General features: G+C 61.4%; 1 protein-coding gene across 7 annotated transcripts; it reads left to right on the top strand.

Annotated features, from left to right (window-relative positions):
* Positions 1-1951: 1951 nt before the first annotated feature.
* Positions 1952-19079, top strand: LRRC56 (leucine rich repeat containing 56). Of its 7 annotated transcripts, none has more exons than XM_010331193.3 (14): positions 1952-2196; positions 3048-3348; positions 3880-4002; positions 4505-4692; positions 5344-5431; positions 7917-7977; positions 14170-14266; positions 14335-14535; positions 15440-15611; positions 15958-16134; positions 16210-16274; positions 16411-16553; positions 16734-16852; positions 18274-19079. In XM_010331193.3, the coding sequence occupies exons 4-14, from the start codon at positions 4516-4518 to the stop codon at positions 18567-18569; spliced, it is 1596 nt and encodes a 531-aa protein (XP_010329495.2). In that variant the 5' UTR covers positions 1952-2196; positions 3048-3348; positions 3880-4002; positions 4505-4515; the 3' UTR covers positions 18570-19079. The 7 variants fall into 7 exon arrangements, with proteins under 7 accessions (XP_010329495.2, XP_010329496.2, XP_039327015.2 ...); XM_010331194.3 differs by having other exon boundaries at positions 3803-4002; XM_039471081.2 differs by having other exon boundaries at positions 3800-4002.
* The last annotated feature ends 55 nt before the right edge of the window (positions 19080-19134 follow it).

Here is a 19134-nt window from a genome sequence, read left to right as displayed (position 1 = left end):
CGCGCACGCCCCGCCCCGCGCCCGTCCGTCAGCGCGACGCGGCCTGCCATTGGCCGCGCTCCACCGGGCCCGCCCCGCCCCGCGCCCGTCCGTCAGCGCGACGCGACCTACCATTGGCCGCGCTCCACCGGGCTCCGCCCAGCCCCGGTTGGCTGAGCGGCCCGTCAGTCAGGAGCCGCGGTCGGGCGGGGCTTCCGGGAGCAATGCGGGGGGCGGAGCCAGGAGGGCCGAGGCCTCGCGGGGGTAGACGCGACCCGCACGCGGAGCCGCGCTCTGGGGTGCACGAGGTGGGCGAGGAGCCGGCGTCTGGGGACCCCGGACTCTCCCGGGAACAGGCCGGCGAGAGAGCCCGACTCCGCGGCGCCAGTGGCTCCGAGCCCTTCCCTGCGCTGGCAGCGCGGCGCCGCCCACCGCGGAGGTCCCTGGGCTCCGGGCTGGAGAAAGGCTGGGGGTCCACCCGGGACCAGGGCTGGCCGCTCGGAGCTGGGGACCCCCGGGTGGCCGCGCGCTCCGGTTGCCCGGCTTCCCTTCCGCGCAGCTGGAGCGGCCCCGCACCCGAACGGTGCGCTCCCCGCCTCCCCCGTGCACACCCCGAGGACGCCTCGCAGGCCGGTGGGGTTCCGGGCGGTGGGCGCAACGGCGAGAACGGCCCCACCACCGCCTTCCTCTAACTTGGGCCTGCTGGCAGGCGACCCTGCCGGCCCAGTCACCCCAAACTTGAGGGTCACAAATTGCCACCGGGGAGCCAAGTGCCCGGGGCTCACCCCAAGCAACAGAAGCGCACATCCTAGGTCCTTTCAAACTCAAAAGGACGTGTTTTTAACATTTTTTAAAATTGCAAAGGAATCAGAAATACATGGTCAATAAAAAACAAAAGGCGGGGCCGGGCGCGGTAGCTCAAGCATGTAATCCCAGCACTTTGGGAGGCCGAGGCGGGTGGATCACGAGGTCGAGAGATCAAGACCATCCTGGTCAACCTGGTGAAACCCCGTCTCTACTAAAAATACAAAAAATTAGCTGGGCATGGTGGCACGTGCCTGTAATCCCAGCTACTCAGGAGGCTGAGGCAGGAGAATTGCCTGAACCCAGGAGGCGGAGGTTGCGGTGAGCCGAGATCGCGCCATTGCACTCCAGCCTGGGTAACAAGAGCGAAACTCCGTCTCAAAAAAAAAGAAAAAAAAAAAAAAAACAAAAGGCGGGCCGGGCGCGGTGCTCACGCCCGTAATCCCAGCACTCGAGAGGCCGAGGTGGGCGGGTCACCTGAGGTCAGGACTTCAAGACTGGCCTGGCCGATATGGCGGAAACCCATCTCCACTGAAAATACGAAAAGTCAGCCGGTCGTGGAGGCGCATGCCTGTAGTCTCAGCTACTCGGGATGCTGAGGCAGGAGAATCGCATGAACCACGGGGGCGGGAGCGGTGAGCCGCGATCGCGCCACTGCGCACCAGCCTGGGCCACAGAGCGAGACTGTCTCAAAAAAAAAAAAAAGGGCGGGCGGCTTACGGTGCCGCGAACCCTGCCTGTGCCCAGCCCAGCGCCCGTCCCGCCGCCACGCCCTCCCGCGCTGGTCGCTGCTGTCCCCGGGCTCCACCCACGTGGGGTCCCGGGGGTCCCGCGCGGCCGCAGTCAGCGCCCGGCTCGGGACGGACGCGCACGGACGCGGCCGAGAGGCGGCGCCCCCGCGAGCCGGGCACTCGGGCGCACTCCGGCGCCCGGCCTGTGTCCTGGTCCTGGGGACGCGCTCCCCGGCGGGCCTCACTTCCAAGCGGCGCTCAGCGCGGCAGGCCGCGGCCCTGGGAAAGGTGGGCGCGAGCCTCCTGCAGAGACCGCCTTGCCGGCCCCGCGGGGGAAGCGCCGGGATGGCGAGGACACGCGACACGGGCACCGCGACGGCCCGGCTCGGAGCCAAAGGGGGCTGGCACCCTCCCGCTGGGATCGCCCGGGGCTGCAGGGCGCCCCCGCGCCGAACTGCCCGCGTGGCCCCGCCCTAGCAACCGTTGCTAAGGGGCGTGGCTCCACCCCGCCGAACGCGAGGCTCCCGCCTATAAATATTTGCGTATTCAAATAAGGCCCCGCCCTCGTTGCCATGGCGCCGAGGCCGCAACCCCGCGGCCGGAGGAACAGCCGGGAGTAGGAGGCGGCGGAGGGCGGCCAGGGCCGAGCCCCCAGGGCCGGACACCTGGGCCGAGCCCTCAGGTGAGAGCCCAGCGCACCCTTGGGGTGGGAGCCGCAGGCCTCGCTCTACGCCCGGTGTTAGCGGGGAGCCCGCGCCGAGACCTGGACGGGGGACGAAGCGGCACAGCCAGCGGGGACGCAGTGATGGTCCGCACGTCAGATCCGGTCCTCTGGGGACCCTGGCCCCCACCCGCCCCTGGGGCTGCACTGAAGGGGCTCCCTGTCAGGGGACGGGAGGGGCACCAAGCCCTGCCCTGAGGGAGACGCAGAGGCAAGGACTCAGGATGCTCCGGAGGCTCCAGGGTGGGGCTCAGGAGGGGAGCAGGCCCCGCCCTCACAGCCCCCATGGTGAAGGGGCCAGGGCTCCCGGGGACCCAGAGTTGATGAGCTACCCACCAGGGAATGGCACTAGCTGGAGTCTGGAGCCTGGGGGCTCCCAGAGTGGATGCAGGGTGGGAGCAGGGCCGTGAAGTGCATAGACGGTTCAGGCCTGGGCAAGAACTCCAGGAGCAGTGTCTGAGCTGGGAGTCCAGGGGGGCTTCGGACTCCACAGCCTCCAACCCCTGGTCCTTGCACCCCCAGGGGTTGGGGCTCAGACCAGCCTGATACTTGGGACTCTCGGGCACAGAGGAAACGAAGGTGACTGACCCAGCCCCCGGTACCACCCATGGGTGTCCAGGGGCTGCCTCACCCGGCCAGTTCTCACCCTCCATGAGGCTGGAGGCTGGAGGCCTGGACGGAGGTGGCGGGGTCCTGCTGAGGCCTCAGGCCTTGCCCCGGCTGGGGAAAGGCAGCCAGCAGGGGAGACTGGCTGGAAACTCCATGAGACTACTGTGGGCTTCTTTCAGCCTTGCTGTACGGTCACCTTCCAGGCCAGGCCACTGAGGCACGGGAACCGGCGCTGCTGCCCCATTCCAGCACTCCCCCCACCACCTCCGTCAACGGCCAGCCACGGCAGCTGGTACTGGGGCAGCTCTAGACAGGATGGAGAGGACGCGTCTTCAATGTCCGCACGAGGTCAGCAGATAAAAGCCAGGACGTTCTAAGTGGCTATATGTGCATCCACCTGTTCACGGCTTCCTTCTGCAGATATTTTAGCGCCCTCTCCTGCAACTGTGGTCAGCAAAGAAACACCCAGCTCTGGGGCGAGGCAGGCCCTCAACCCAACGCGTAGTAAGACACACGGGGTTCCGAAGGGGATCTGTCTTCTCAGGAGAATAAATCTGGGAAGGCTGGGAGGGTACTGCAGGAGGGAGGTCCAGACTGAAGACAAAGCAAGTCAGGGAGGAGGATGCCGGACACTCCAAGCACACTTCTGGCTCCACCCCTGGAGCTCACGATTGCAGGGTCTTGGGGCCAAGGCAGACATCTGCATCTTTAAGGGGCAACACCAGGCTCACCTGGTGCAGGTGGTCCAGGGACACACCGGGCAGACACCCTCAAAGGCCTGGGAAGGGGCTCTGGAAGAATGGGGTGCCACTGGTACCCCAGCATGCTCAGTACCCCGCACACCCACACGAGCATCACGGAGGAGGGAAGTGGGATTGGGATGAGCACCAGGCTTTGCGTTGGGGGATCCAGAGGCACCAGCATCAGTCACACACCTGACTCTCTTCCTCCTCAGCAGCTGGGTCGGGAGATGGTCAGGTCCTGGACTGGCCTGCCCACCTGCGTGTGCTGTAACCTCGGCCCGGCCCATTCCAGGTTCCCCTGGGCACAGTGACCCAGCCAGGAAGCCACCCTGACTCTCGCAGGTACTGCCTGAGGCTCATGCCGCCTCCTTGCCCGGATGTTTGACCCACAGCAGAAGAAGGTGGCTGCCTGCAGGTGAAAGGGCTCAGAGGGCACAGGGTGGGCAGGGGAAGGCCTGGGACCTGATCCTGGACCCCAAGCTCAGAGACCATCAGGTGGAGAAAGACCCGTAGCCCAGAGCTTGAGGCAGCCCTGGGAACCCCACAGTGGCAGGCAGCTGGCCTGGCACCCCCAAGCTCGCAGCCCTCGTGGGCCTCAGATGGGACGGCCTGGAGCCAGCACTGCCTGCGTGGACCCTGAGGATGGGCGGAAACATCGGGAGAGTGTCCTAGGAGCAGACCGCTGGAGCAGGCCTTGGGGGAGGGAGTGAGCGGCGCTCCAGGCTGAGTCGAGGCAGACAAGGGCCCCATGAGACCCAGCCGAGTCAGTAGCCTTCTCTAGGCTCGGGATGGAGGCAGGCACCAAGGGTTCGCTGTGTGGGGTGGGGAGGGGGCTGAGGGCTGTGCCAGGGTCTCAGCCGGGCTACGGAGGAAGAGGAACAAAAACTTGGAGCTTTGCGTTCTGCCTCTGCCAGCAGGTTTCACGGGAATGGACGCAGTCTGGGACAGATCCCGTGGGTCTCGGCCCAGCACCGCCAGCATCCGGGTGCGGGAGCTGAGCTGGCAAGGCCTGCACAACCCCTGCCCACAGAGCAAGGGCCCTGGCGGCCAGCAGGGCAGCCGCAGAGAGCAGCGGGTAGAAGAGTACCTGTCCCCTGCCCGGCTGGTGAGTGCAGGCACGGGGGCGCTGGCCACAGAGGCCTGTGTGGGATGACATCCCAGGACCCCTTTCTGCTGATGTCCAGCCTGCCCTCGGTCCCCCTCCTGCTGGTCTTCCTGCTAACGGTTGGCCTCAGCCCAGCCCCCCACAGCTAGGCCTGCTCTGCCCACTCTGCCCTTGGATCCCCAGCCTGGCCCCAGGTGCTCGGTGACACAGACATCCCCAGGCCTTTGGGTCACAGACAGGAGGGAGCCAGGCCAGAACCCACAAGTAGAGGCTGAGCATCCACTGCCCTCCAACCAAGAAGAGTCCTTCCCTCGAGCAGGAGACCAGGTGGCTCACAGCTCAGGGCAGGGCCCGGTGCCATCTGGAGTCTGGGCTCTGGGTGCAGTGTGTCTGCCCTGGGAGTCTCCTCGGAGGTGCCCGCCCCCACCCAGGGCAGGTCCTTCCCTGGCAACGGCCCTACCAGCCACGTGCAGCCAGGTTCTGCTCAACTCATCCCAGCAGCCAGGCCAAGGCCAGCATGGCCGAGGCAGGGAAACGTCTGTGCCGCTCCAGCGGGAGCCCCCCCCCCCCGAGTCCTATCAGCCAGAAGCAGAGATGGAACTAGGGTGGGGAGAGCCGGGACTGGCGCTGACCCCCGGTTGGTTTCTACAGCAGGCCCTGGCCCTGGTGGATGACCTTCGGCTGGTGAGGGCGCTGGAGGTGTGTGTGGACACCCGCGAGGGCAGCCTGGGGAACTTTGGTGAGCCCCGTCATGCCCCACCATGGCCAAAGCCACGGCCACGGCCAGGCCTCCCGGTAAACAACACGCGTTTTCTGGTTATGACCACAAAGCTGTCCACACCTCTCAGCTCAGGCCGCACAGCAGCTTCCTTAGGGTTGGCCCCTCACCTCAGGTCTGTGTCAGGTACAGGCAGAGGGCAACGCACTCAGTACCCCACACGACCACGCCAGTACCCCCTGCACGCTCAGTACCCCACACGACCATGCCGGTACCCTCAGCATGCTCAGTACCCAGCACACCCATGCCAGTACCCCCAGCACACTTAGTACCCCACACACCCACACCAGCATCACAGAGGCGCAGAGGCCGATATGGTGCTGAGTGCCATATGGCGTCTCCTGAAACTCATCTTGAAATAATCTCAGCTATAGCAGGGTGTGGTGGCACGAACCTGTAATCCCAGCTACTTGGGAGGCTGAGACAGGAGAATTGCTCGAACCTGGGAGGCGGAGGTTGCAGTGAGTCAAATTCGCACTACTGCCTGCTAGCCTGGGCGACAGAGTGAGTTTCCATCTCAAAAATAAGTGAATAAATTAAAAAAAAAAAAAATGAGAGCGGCATGGTGGTGCCTGTAGCCCCAGCTACTCGGGAGGTGGGAGGTCAAGCTGCAGTGAGCTGAGATTGCACCCCTGCACTCCGGACTGGGGGACAGAGCAAGATCCTGCAGCAAAGGAAACAAAACCTCCCTGCCCCCGCCAGGTCCCTTCTCCTTCGCCAGGTTCACGTGTTCGTGTGTTCACACGTTCACGGTGCGTCTGGGCCCCTGCCCGCTCCCGCGCATGCACAGCACATCAGGCCGCGGTGCTTACTTTTTCTGATCTAGTTGAGAGTCGCAGATACAAGGCCCCTTTAGTTACTGACGCTTCAGTGTGTGTTTCCTGAGAGGGAGGACATTCTCTTAAATGCCGCACAACGGTCAAAGTCAGGAATTAACACCCTACGTGACTCTCAGCCGAGCTGAAGACCGTGATCACATGGCAACAGCTGCCCCAACAGTGACTTCGTTTTTTTCCCCCTTTGTTTTGAGACGGAGTCGCTCTGTTGCCCAGGCTGGAGAGCCATGGTGCGATCTCGGCTCACTGCAACCTCCGCCTCTTGGATTCAAGCGATTCTTCTGCCTCAGCCTTCCGAGTCGCTGGGATTACAGGGATTCGCCACCACGCCCAGCTAGATGTTGTGTTTTTAGTAGAGACGGGGTTTCATCGTGGTAGCCAGGCTGGTCTTGAACTCCTGACCTCAGGTGATCCGCCCGCCTCGGCTGTGAGCCACGGCACCAGCCGGCAGTGACCCTTAGAGCGGGAGATGCCTTCCCACCCCGGGCTGCTGGCCGTCCGCACTCCTCCGGCTGAGGTCCAGGTCAGCCTGGTTTTCGGTTTTGCAGCAGCCTGTGAACTCCTTGACCCCTGTGGTCACTCTGCGCCCCCGAGGCCGTCTGCACTCGCTCCAGCCCTTCCCACCAGGCACGGTCTTGGAGCGCCTGTGCCCAGTCCCGCCTCCCCCCACGGCCTGCTCTGCACCCCTTCTCCTCATGGGGCAGGGATTCTGTCTCACAGGGCCACGCCCCATCCTACAAAAGACTCCAAACGCAGGGCCTTTTCCTGGGGCTTTGGGCTGTGCAGAGACACGGGCTGGGGCGTCTGGCCCTGTGCTCTGGGGATCTGGGCCCGAGCTCTGTTCTTTTATTTATTTATTTATTTTTGAGACGGAGTTTCGCTCTTGTTACCCAGGCTGGAGTGCAATGGCGCCATCTCAGCTCACCGCAACCTCCGCCTCCTGGGTTCAGGCAATTCTCCTGCCTCAGCCTCCTGAGTAGCTGGGATTACAGGCACGTGCCACCATGCCCAGCTAATTTTTTGTATTTTTAGTAGAGACGGGATTTCACCATGTTGACCACGTTGGTCTCGATCTCTCGACCTCGTGATCCACCCGCCTCGGCCTCCCAAAGTGCTGGGATTACAGGCTTGAGCCACCGCGCCCGGCTCGAGCGCTGTCCTGTGTGCGGTTGTGTGCAATGGTCTGCGATGCCAGGGGAGGGCTCTGGTGGCAGCTCAAGGGCAGGGCCCAGACTCTGGGCCAAGAGAACACCACCGCCCAGCCATGCCAGCCTGGCCCCCGTCCCGAGCTGACCCTTGGAGCCGGCTCTCGCAGCCCGGCTGCAGACGAGGCCCCGGAGCATCAGGCTTTGAGGGCTCAGGGCAGCTGGGCCAGGCCCTCGACCAGGCCCACGGAATCAGAAGGCCCCTTGGGTCGTTAGAGGAGCCACAGCCCTGGAACAGCTCCCGGGTGCCACACAAACCCTCTTTCGGTGTGGAGAGAGGAAGGCCTGTGAGGTTGGCCCACGAGTAGTGAGGGGGCGGGGCCACTGATGCCTCGGGGTGCAGGAGGGTACAGAGGTGGGTGGGGTGAAGGGCCCGGCCAACCTCCTCCTCCTGCGGCCCTACAGGGGTGCACCTGCCCAACCTGGACCAGCTGAAGCTGAATGGCAGCCACCTGGGCTCCCTCAGGTGAGCGCCTGGGTGGGGCAGGCGGGGCCCCTGCCGTGAGGGGACCCCAGGCCTGCAGCAGTGAGGGGAGAACTCGGTGGGAGTGGGGGCCCTTGGGCTGCGACAAGGGTCCCAGGGGCCTAGAGAGCACCATCCTGCTGGCTGCCTCACCCCGAGTGACCCTGCGGAGGGTGGATGGGCAGGTGGGGGGAGCCTGGGACATTCAGGCAGGTGTGGGCTCCCTCCCAGGTGTGAGGGGGTCTCTCAGCGGGTCTTTGTTGAGAGGACTACTCCTGGGCCAGCCTGGTTCCCGGGGGTCCTGCCTATGCCCTGTGGCCTCTGGCTCAGCCCAGATGCACCCTCTTGCCGCGTGACCCTGGCACTTGTAGGTCTTGCGTCTAACGGGTGGGAGGCCCCAGCTGCAGGTACCACCGCACTCGGAGCTGGGTCAGGGTCAGGGTGGTCATGCCAGGTCGCGTGGCCAGCAAACACCCCAATGGTGCCCCTAACCTGGGCCCAGAGCCCCCACCGTGAGCTGTCCCTGGTGGACACCCCAAAGCCTACTAAGGCTGGGGGCCTTCTGGCCTCTGCACCACGCCTTGCAGCCGGGGAGTCTGGCTGCATCGTGAGGCCAGGAGCTTGGGGTCTGGGCAAGAACAGCAACCTCCAGCCAGAACGCGCCCACGGAACCCGGAGCAGACGGCAGCCCCCAGGAGGAGCACGGGAGGCTCCGTGCCCTGACAGCTACTCACAATTTGGAGCTGAAGACGTGGTGGTTCTCACATCATCGGAAGGGAGAGAACAAGGCGGAAGGAACGTTATTCTGGAGGTTTGGGCAAAGTGGATTTTGTGAAAATGCTCCTGGTTTTATGTAGCCTGTTCCCAGCAGCATAAGGCAGAAGAATTCCAGAGTTCTAGAACATTCTCCAGCTGTTTGAATTGGGCTTCAAGGGCCACATCTAGTTATTTCCAGATGAGGATAGGTATTAAATACGCAACCGCGCTTTGAATGTTTTCTTGATTTTCCTTATTTTTACCTCCGTTTATGAAGCAAATATCAAGTGGGCTGGGCACAGTGTCTCACGCCCGTAATCCCAGCACTTTGGGAGGCCAAGGTGGGCAGATCACCTGAGGTCAGGAGATCGAGACCATCCTGGTCAACATGGTGAAATCCCGTCTCTACTAAAAATACTAAAAATTAGCTGGGCATGGTGGCACGTGCCTGTAATCCCAGCTACTAGGGAGGCTGAGGCAGGAGAATTGCCTGAACCCAGGAGGCGGAGGTTGTGGGGAGCCGAGATCGCGCCATTGCACTCCAGCCTGGGTAACAAGAGTGAAACTCTGTCTCAAAAAAAAAAAAAAAAGAATATCAATCGTCTAATCGTCTTGCATTGGGGCACTTTTTAGATTCTTTGTTTTTGTTCTGTTTTTTTGAGAAGGAAGACTCATGCTCTGTAGCCCAGGCTGGAGTGCGGTGGTGTGATTTCAGCTCACTGCACCCTCCACCTCCCGGTTCACGTGATTCTCGTGCCTTAGCCTCCTGTGTAGCTGGGATTACCGGCACCACCATGCCCAGCCAATTTCTGAATTTTTAGTAAAAACAGATTTTCAGCATGTTGGCCGGGCTGGTCTTGAACTCCTGATCTCAAGTGATCCTCCTGCCTCGGTTTCCCAAAGTGCTGGGATTACAGGCGTCAGCCGCCACGCCTGGCTAGGGGGCGTGCTTCCAAGAAGTCTGTTTCCCATACCCGTTCATGGCACTGTTGGGGTGCCTGCTGCAGGCCTGGCTTCATTTCCAGGCCCCTTCTCTGTCCCAGTTCTGTGAGCTGCCCACTGTGTCTTCGCCCCCAGAGTGTTTTCCAGTATTTTCTATTTCCAGATCTTCATGTATTTTATTAAATTCCTTCAGATATTTATTTTATTTTACTTTATTTTTTTTTTGAGGCAGAGTCTCACTCTATCACCCAGGCTGGAGTGCAGTGGCGCAGTCTCTGCTCACTGCAACCTCTGCCTCCCAGGTTCAAGCAGTTCTTCTGCCTCAGTGTCCAGTTCCAGACCAGCCTGGCCAACACAGTGGAACCTTATCTCTACTAAAAATACAAAAACTAGCTGGGCACGGTGGCCCGCGCTTGCAACCCCAGCTACTCTGGAGGCTGAGGCAGGAGAAACACTTGAAGCTGGAAAGCAAAGGTTGCAGTGAGCCGAGATCGCACCACTGCACTCCAGCCTGGAAGACAGAGCAAGGCTCTGAACAAAAAAAAAAGAAAAAAAAGGTAAGATGATCCAATGAAACACTATTGTAACTTAGCTGATCACAGCTATTAAGTGAATTAAAATCTCAGGCAACGGCCGGGCACAGTGGCTCACGCCTGTCATCCAGCACTTTGGGAGGCCAAGATGGGTGGATCATGAGGTCAGGAGTTCAAGACCAGCCTGGCCAGCATGGTGAAACCCCATCTCTTAAAAAAAAAAAAAATCTCAGGCAATATTACAAAAGCTAGGAAATGGGCCGGGCATTGGCTCACGCCTGTAATCCCAGCACTTTGGGAGGCTGAGGTGGGTAGATCACCTGAGGTCAGGAGTTCAAGACCAGCCTGGGCAACACAGTGAAACCCCATTACTACAAAAAAATTTAAAAATTAGGTGGGGTGGTGGCAGCTACTTTTGTGGTCCCAGGTACTCAGGAGGATGAGATGGGAGAATTGCTTCAGCCCAAGAGGTGGAGGCTACAGTGAGCTAAGATAGTGCCACTGCACTCCATCCTGGGCGACAGAGCAAGATTCTGTCTCAAAAATAAATAAATAAAAATAAATACATAAATAAATAGGTTGGGCACGCTGGCTCATGCCTGTAGTCCCAGCACTTCAGGAGGCCCAGGCAACAGGATCGCTTGAGTCCAAGAGTTCAAGACCAGCCAGAGCAGCATAGCAAAACATCACCTCTATAAAAATAAAAAATAAAAATAAAAGAATCAGGCCAGGCACAGTGGCTTACACCTATAATCCTAGAACTTTGGGAGGCCGAGGTAGGTGGATCATCTGAAGTCAGAAGTTCAAGACCAGCCTGGCCAACATGATGAAATCCCATCTATACTAAAAATACAAAAATTAGCTGAGCATGGTGGTGCACACCTGTAATCCCAGGTACTCGGGAGGCTGAGGCAGGAGAACTGCCTGAACCCAGGAGGAGGTTGCAGTGAGCCGAGATCGCACCACTGCACTCCAGCCTGGAATGAGACTCTGTCTCAAAGAATGTGTATATATTCAAAGAAACTTGTCAGAAATAAAAGACATCTAGCTACAGACCGAAAGGAAAAACAAACTGAATTGTCGGCACTGAAACACATCCTAATGAAGTTCCCGGCTGGAAGATAAAGGCAAAAATTTGGGGCAGCCAAGAAAAGAAATGGGGTTGTCTTTTTTTTTTCTTTGAGACAGGGTCTCACTCCGTCACCCCGGCCAGAGTGCAGTGGCGTGACCACGGCTGACCGCGGCCTCCACGTCCTGGGCTCAAGTGCTCCTCCCACTTCAGCCTCCTGAAGTGCCCGGATTACGGGCATGAACCACTGTGGCTGGCCTCAAGTTTCTTTTTTTTTTTGAGACGGAGTCTTGCTCTGTCACCCAGGCTGGAGTGCAGTGGTGCCATCTTGGCTCACTGCAACCTCCACCTCCCTGGTTCAAGCAGTTCCCCTGCCTCAGCTTCCCAAGTAGCTGTGATTACAGGCGCCCACCACCACGCCTGGATAATTTTTGTATTTTTAGTAGAGAGAGGGTTTCGTCATGCTGGCCAGGCTGGTCTTGAACTCCCGAACTCAGGTGATCCACCCACTTCAGCCTCCCAAAGTGCTGGGATTACAGGCGTGAGCCACTGCACCCGGCAGGTTGTTTTTTAAGGACAGAAAAAACGTAGTGCTGCTCAGACGTCCCCACAGTGGACACCGGAACAAAAGCCTCAGCAGCCTCCTGGGACGATGCTGCGATTCGCAGCCTAATGGCTGCAGAAGCTCCCAGCCAGAAGCCGTCTGGGAGTGAGTCAGAGATCAAGGAGTTTCCATTAACCTCTCTTGAATAAATCACTAGACACAAATCCCAGCCGATTAAGAGCCGAGTGGGAAAGCCACGTAAGGCAGCAGGCTGAGGATAGATGTTGACTCCACGCTCGGAAGGCAGACAGACCATAGGGAGTGCACCCGGCGGGCCACAGAAGGAAGTGAAAGCCACGGGCAGGAAGACAGCCGGGTGGAGAGCATTGCAAGGAACCGCCCAGCCCTGGAGGAATCTGGCCGCAGTGGGGGACAGCCTGGGAGCTTGCCCGACGGTTTCACAAGGAGGTGTTCGGAGACAGCATGGATGCGCAGAAAGCGGCAGGCACAGGGTCCCGGGACAGCGCGTGGTTGAAATCAGTGAGGCTGCAGTGGGGGACAGAGTGGACAGAGACCGTGGGGCCGGGCTGGAAACAACGTGTCCCCGCACACGACGAGCTGCCCTGACCCACGCCAGCTCCAGCAGCTGCTCCCCACCAAACCTGCCAGCTCAGCACTGGGTCAGCCCCCAGCAAAGCCCTTCCACCTCAGCGTCCAGGGGCTCAGGCTCCCAGGCAGCTTTCCAGACCCTTACTCCGAATTTGAGTGCCCCCAAAGCTACTGAGGGGATCATCAGAGAGAGAGAGACCTTGTGATGCCTGCAACCTGCTGGGGAAGGGCAGCCAAGGCAGCAGGTGGGGCGTGGCTGAGCCACCCGCCGTGAGGCTGCAGGGTCCAGCCCTGCAGGGTCCCGTGAGTCCCTCTCTACAGGTGTGGAGACGAGAAACTGTGGAAATAAAAGACACAAGACACCGAGAAAGAGAAAACAGAGTCTGGGCCCGGGGTCCACTGCCCACGAAAGCGCGGAGTCCGGCAGTGGCCCAAGTGCCCGGATGCTCCGACTTTTATGGAGCACAAAGCAGGGGGCAGGGCAGGTAGGGCAAGGTCATGGGGGTCAGTGGCAGGGTCGGGAAAATCACGTTCCTTGGAGACGGGGGTCTAGGACTTTAAAGAGACAGGAGAAAACCTGGGGCATCAGCACTTCCTTCACACTTGCCAAGAAAGAACAGGGGCCGGGCGCGGCGGCTCACGCCTGTCATCCCAGCACTTTGGGAGGCCGAGGCGCGTGGATCACAAAGTCAAGAGATCGAGACCGTCCTGGTCAACATGGTGAAACCCCGTCTCTACTAAAAATACAAAAAACTACCTGGGCATGGTGGCGCGTGCCTGTAATCCCAGCTACTCAGGAGGCTGAGGCAGGAGAATTGCCTGAACCCAGGAGGCGGAGGTTGCGGTGAGCCGAGATCGCGCCATTGCACGCCAGCCTGGGCAACAAGAGCGAAACTCTGTCCCCGCCACAAAAAAAAGAACAAGATGGCTAAGGTTTACGTTACTATTCCTGATTCTTACCTTCGGAGGAAAAGAGGAACCAGCTGCAGAGGCAGAATTTGAAAGTAGCCCTGGAGCGAGACCACCAAGGCCCAGCGCCACAGAGAGACCATAAAGTCCCTGGATGTCCGCGCGAGTCCCCCACAGCCGCCGGGCCCACCCCCAGAGCCTGCAGCAGCGGCATTTCCTTCTCACTCCCCCGGACGGAGACGTCTCCTTCCCTGGCTGGCTAAACAGCGGGCGCTCTCCCAGCGCAGGCACCGTGGCACAGCCGGACGTCCTCCGGCAGCCCTTGCGCGGGTGGGACAGAGGGCTTAGAGCATCTTGCCTTAGGGTCACCTCTTTTCCAATGCCACTTCAGTCCCAGGCTTCCTGACCCAAGACTCAGTAAGATGAAAGATTATGTGATCGTATACGTATATGTGTTTATGATTACATATGAATACCTATGTGATGACTTATGATTGGGTATATAGGAATGGCTGTATAACTGTATCTCTAATTCTTCTCTAATGCTATGTTTATGTGACAACATGCTGAGGCTTCAGACCCTTGCCTCGGCTCTTGCGGGGTTCCCCCGCCACAGAGGGCAGCTCCCCGGGCCAGGCCCTCCAGGGCTTGGAGAAGGAGGGGGACGTTGTACCCACACCAGAGCCAGGAGAGAAAGGCAGAGGCCCTTTTCCTCAGCCTAGAGGCCACCATTCGAGGTGACACCTGCCCCTGCCCTGGAGGCAGCCATAGGCTGGTGGTGGCTGGGCACAGTGCTGGGCACCGTGTCGACCACCAAACGCTGCCTTCTGCAGGGACCTGGGCACATCTCTGGGCCACCTGCGGGTGCTGTGGCTGGCTCGCTGTGGCCTCACTGACCTGGATGGCATCGCCGCTTTGCCAGTGCTGAAGGTGAGTCTGGGCGCCCTGGGCTGGGGAGGGCCGGGCTGGACCCTGGCTCAGAGTCCCGCGCTGCCCAGGAACTCTATGCATCCTACAACAACATCTCGGACCTGAGCCCGCTGTGCCTGCTGGGGCAACTGGAGCTGCTGGACTTGGAGGGCAACAGCGTGGAGGACCTGGGGCAGGTGCGCTTCCTGCAGCTGTGCCCTCGCCTGGCCACACTCACCCTGGAGGGCAACCTGGTGTGCCTGCAGCCAGTCCCCGGCCCCGCCAACAAGGTGCGTGTCCGGGCACCTGGCCAGCGTGTGCGTGGCAATGGGAGGCTCCCTGTGGCTCCAGCCCTGGGCCCCTCCCTCCGGCAGGGACTTCTGTACCCACCTGTGCCCTGTGGCCTGTTCACCAAGAGTTCATCTCTTCTGTCACCAGAAGGCTGACAGCTCCCAGGGCGTCCTCCTGGGCCAGCCCTCCCAGATCCCACAGGGTCACCGGCAAGCACATCACATCCCTCAACCCACGTATGCACCCGTGAGACCCACACACAAGCCACACGGAAACACACAGAATCATGTACACAGATGTGCACACACCCACACACCTGTGTGTGCCCTGTCCAGAGCCACGCCCGGCCCAACAGACCCCACAGACCACCCTGTGCACACATCTGTATACGCCCTGTCCAGAGCCACGTCTGGCCCCACAGGCCCCGGAGACCACGCTGTGCACACATCACCTCCCTGTGCCACCTGTGCGTGCCCTGCTTAGAGCTGGCACAGGTGCGTGCAGGCCCTAGGGGAAGTCGCAGACCCTGCATAGGCCACACTCGCCCTGAGCTCACAGCGTTGGCCTCATTAGCTACCGCTTGATGCCGACACATGCTGGGGTCAGCATCCACCACTGCCTGGTGGCTACTGCTCCGTGGGCCAGAGCCCTGAGCTCAGGGCAGCTCCATGGGCCAGAGGGCACCCCTGGCCCCAGCCTTGGGTCCTGCATCCTGAGCGGGTGAGAGCCCATCCCTGAAGTCCCTGGGGTCTAAGAGTGACCCATGCCCGCCCCAGCAGAGCAGCATCACCACCTCTGCCCCTGCCCTGCCCCACAGTGGGTCTGGAAGAGGGAGCCTGGGAAAGAGCTGGCCTGAAGGGCCCACCTGACCCAGACCTGCCCTCCCTCCCTGTCCACCCGCAGGTGCCCAGGGGGTACAACTACAGAGCAGAAGTGAGGAAGCTCATCCCCCAGCTTCAGGTCCTGGACGAAGTTCCGGCCGCACACACAGGCCCACTGTCCCCCCTGCGGCTGAGCCAGGACTGGCTTGCGGTGAAGGAAGCCATCAAGAAGGGCAACAGCCTCCCCCGGCTGGGTACGATAACCCCAGGCAACTGCCCAGAGGACCCACGGCTGAGCCCCAGCTCCCCGCAGGAAGAGACCCCCACCCCAGGACTCTCAGAGACGGACAGCCACGTCTCATGCCCCACCCCAGCCTTGACCCCTGGGGGTATCTGGTCCCCAGAGTCCAGGACACTGTCTCTGAGCAGCCCACAGTGGGAGAGGAGGGCCTCTCCAGAAGGCAGCAGCGTCAGAGGCCAGCCTCTGGCCGCGAAGCATGGGTGTCGGGCTCCTTGGTCTGTGGACAGAGTCTGGGGCGGGCTCTCGGGCTGACCAGCTGGCCTGGGCCTTGATGACCTCTGCTTCTGACCCTCGGGCAGACTGTCCCCACGGAGGCCCCATCCGGAGACTTGACCCTGAGCTGTCCCTGCCTGAGACGTGGCCCCGAACCTCCAGGCCCTGGCCCTTTCCGCTGCTGGTCCCTGGGGGCCCCCCGCCTGACGGCCTGCTTTCTGAGGACCTGGCCCCAGAAGATAACACCAGCAGCCTCACCCATGGTAACTGACGCACCCGAAAGCTGACCCTACAGCCCCTCAGCCCCGAACGAGGCCCAGCCATGCTGTCTCCCGCAGGTGCTGGCCAAGTCCTGTGTGGGAACCCCACCAAAGCCCTGTGGGAGCGTAGGCACCAGTGCCAGGTACACTCCCAGGGACCAGCCTCCAGGGCCCGAGCCCCCCATGGACACCAGCATCTGGGGCTTCAGCCCTGACGGTGCCCTGCCCCACCACCATTCCAGGGGGAGAATCCCCAGACCAGTCCCTTTTCCTCCCCAGGGCAGGGAGCCCCCGGAGCAGCTGTCCCAGCACAGGCCAGGAGATCTGGCCACCAGCACTTCCAGCCCAGAGCTTGACCCTGCAGACAGCTCTGACTTCCCGGCCTTGGCCGGGCTTAGGCCCTGGAGGGAGCTTGGCATGGGGTGGGTGTCGCCCCGACCCTGCTACTGTGTGTGTCTGTCTCGTGGGAGGTCAGGGCTGGGGCTACCTTGGCTGAGTCATCATTGGTCCATCCCTGAACCTCACGTGCACTTGGGTCAACTCCAAGAAGGACCAGGGCTGAAGCTCCTCCTCCTCTCCCCACCCGACCCCCTCCCCTATAGGCACCTGGAGTCCCAACAGGAAGGGCCTGTAGCCCCCGGGAGCCGACGGAGGGCCCCTGAAGAGCAAGTGTACCAGGCAGAGCCCAAGACTCCCCCCAGCCCCCCGAGCCTGGCCCCAGGTACTGAGCCTGTCTGCAATGCCTGGGAGTGACCCAGCACCCCACCTCTGTCGGTGACACCTACAGGTCGGACATTCAGCCTGGTTCCCTTCCTCAGCCGGTCTCAGAGAGAGACTGTGACAGGGAGGTCCCCTTCTGGGGCTGGGGAGGGCCAACCCAAGTCCTCCCTCTCCCAAGTCATGGTCCAAGCCCTGTGACCTTGTGGCCATCCAGGCTGTACTCAAGAGAGACCTCGTTCCACAAAAGGGTGGTGTGGGCCGGGCGGTAGCTCACATCTGTAATCCCAGCACTTTGGGAGGCCAAGGCGGGCGGATCACAAGGTCAAGAGCTCGAGACCAGCCTGGCCAACATGGTGAAACCCCATCTCTACTAAAATACAAAAATTAGCTGGGCGTGGTGGCACGCACCTGTAGTCCCAGCTACTTGGGAGCCTGAGGCAGGAGAATCTCTTGAACCTGGGAGGTAGAGGTTGCAGTGAGCCGAGATCGCGCCACTGCACTCTAGCCTGGTGCCTAGTGACAAAGGGAGACTCTGTCTCAAAAAAAAAAAAAAAAAAAAAAAAAAAGGGTGGTGTGAAGAGTCAGAGTGGTCTGGACAGAAAGAAGCAGCCACCCAGCGTGCCAGCAGGCAGAACATGCCCACTGGGCAGCTTTCAGGGGCACAGGCACCAGGCCAGGGGTCGGCAGCCAGCAGCCTTCCCAGGAGACCAAGGCAGGGAGGGTGCTGCTGCTTTACCCCGAAGACGGCAGGTGTACTCGGGCACAGAATTAAGCCATGCAGTGCCCTCTTCAAAGGACTCTGGCTTCAGCGTGACTACACCTTCGAGGCAAAGGACCCTCCCTCAGTGGGCAGGCAGGCGGGGCGGGGGCACTGTAAGCAGGGGCGACCCCACGGTTGGCAGGCTGACCCTCCTGTGTGGGAGCCTGGTCAAGGGGGCTGGGTTGGGCAGGGAACAGGGCAGGTCAAGCCTCTGCCCTGCTGGTGGGTGACTGTGGAGGGGCAGAGAGAGGGGTCAGCAGCTGGTCACCCAGTGGCCAGGAGCTGCAGGGGTGGAGGGAGGGCAGGCAGGGCAGCCAGGAGGAGGGTGAGCTGCAGTGGCCTTGAGCCAGGGTCAGGACAGAGGCATGCCAGGACTGCAGGTGCCTATGCAGGCGGGTACGGGGGACCAGCCTCTCAGGGAAAGAACCAGGTCTTGGGATCGCTTTACCTGCCGCAAAGGTGGGCCTGCCCAAGAAGCCAGGGGTCACAGGGCTGGGAACACAGAACGTGGGGTGCAGTGGAGCAGCCTGAGGGGCAGGGATGCTGCTGCCTGTGGACCCCTGGCCTGGACCATGGCCTTGGGGCTGCAGGGCCATGGGTGGGCTGTGGCCTCCCCTTGCCTCACAGCCTTTCTGACAGCCATCACTCTGTTTGCTTTCTAGAGCCCCTCAGGAACTTGCGATGTCAACTGGCCCCTTCCCCTCCCAAGCACCCGATGCCACCAGCTTCTGGCAGCAGCTCCCCCAGGTGGCCCACAGACCTGCAGTTCAGGGGGCGTCGGCTCCGAGCCCTGGGCAGCTGGGGGCCCGGCCTGGGTGATGGGGCCGCCGTAATGGCCTCAGACCTAAGCCCTGGAACCCAGGGACGTCCTGGCCCAAAGCCAGCACCAGAGGCATCAGCCAGACCCCCCAGGGCAGCCGAACTCTCCCACCCCACCCCCTTGCCCCACTTACTGTAGCCCCCACTGCCAAGCTTGCTTGTGCTGGGGCCACGACCTGCCCACATATGTGGTCACCGGAGCACTGGGTGGACTTGTCCTCATGGAGTACAGAATGTTTGGGCGGGTGCGTTGGCGGGTGGAGGGAATGCCGGGCCCTGGGGAGGACCCTCTTGGTGGAGGGGAATGGGGGATGGGTTTGAACCCAGTTTAGGGCCCCTACAGGGTTTGGCGTGGGAAGGGAGGGTCCCGATCCAGCCCTTCCTTCGGGCCAGCCTTTCCCGTGGTCATGGGGTTGGGGGGGTGGTCACAGGGGCAGGCCTGTCAGAGGCCGCTCCTGCTAGAGTTGGGTGTGGCCGAAGGGGCTGCGAGTCCACCTCTCACCTCCCCCCCACAGCGGCCGGCCCCAGAGTAAGAGCCACCTCCTAGGCCTCTGTGGCCCAGAGTCCCAGGGTCCCAGCTGCCCGCCCTCGGCCTCCCGTCCCCGGGGGATCTGCAGGGCTCCCGCGCCGCGACAGGGCGGCAGTTCCCTCCTCCTGGGGCAGGATGCCCCGGAAACCAAGTGAATCGTTTTTGACTCTCAGGT

This window comes from Saimiri boliviensis, chromosome 6 (assembly GCF_048565385.1).
Source record: "Saimiri boliviensis isolate mSaiBol1 chromosome 6, mSaiBol1.pri, whole genome shotgun sequence".
Classification (NCBI taxonomy): Eukaryota; Metazoa; Chordata; class Mammalia; order Primates; family Cebidae; genus Saimiri; species Saimiri boliviensis.
The sequence above is the reverse complement of the archived record's forward strand: the minus strand, read 5'-3'. Positions and strand labels throughout refer to the sequence as shown.

What these genes read in the sequence shown, in the direction of transcription:
- LRRC56 (XM_010331193.3), top strand. Translation starts at nt 4,516, where the DNA reads ATGGACGCAGTCTGGGACAGATCCCGTGGGTCTCGGCCCAGCACCGCC. An exon ending in GGGCAGCCTGGGGAACTTTG is followed by an intron (nt 5,432 to 7,916) that starts GTGAGCCCCGTC and finishes GCGGCCCTACAG; the next exon opens with GGGTGCACCTGCCCAACCTG. An exon ending in CACCAGCAGCCTCACCCATG is followed by an intron (nt 16,135 to 16,209) that starts GTAACTGACGCA and finishes TGTCTCCCGCAG; the next exon opens with GTGCTGGCCAAGTCCTGTGT.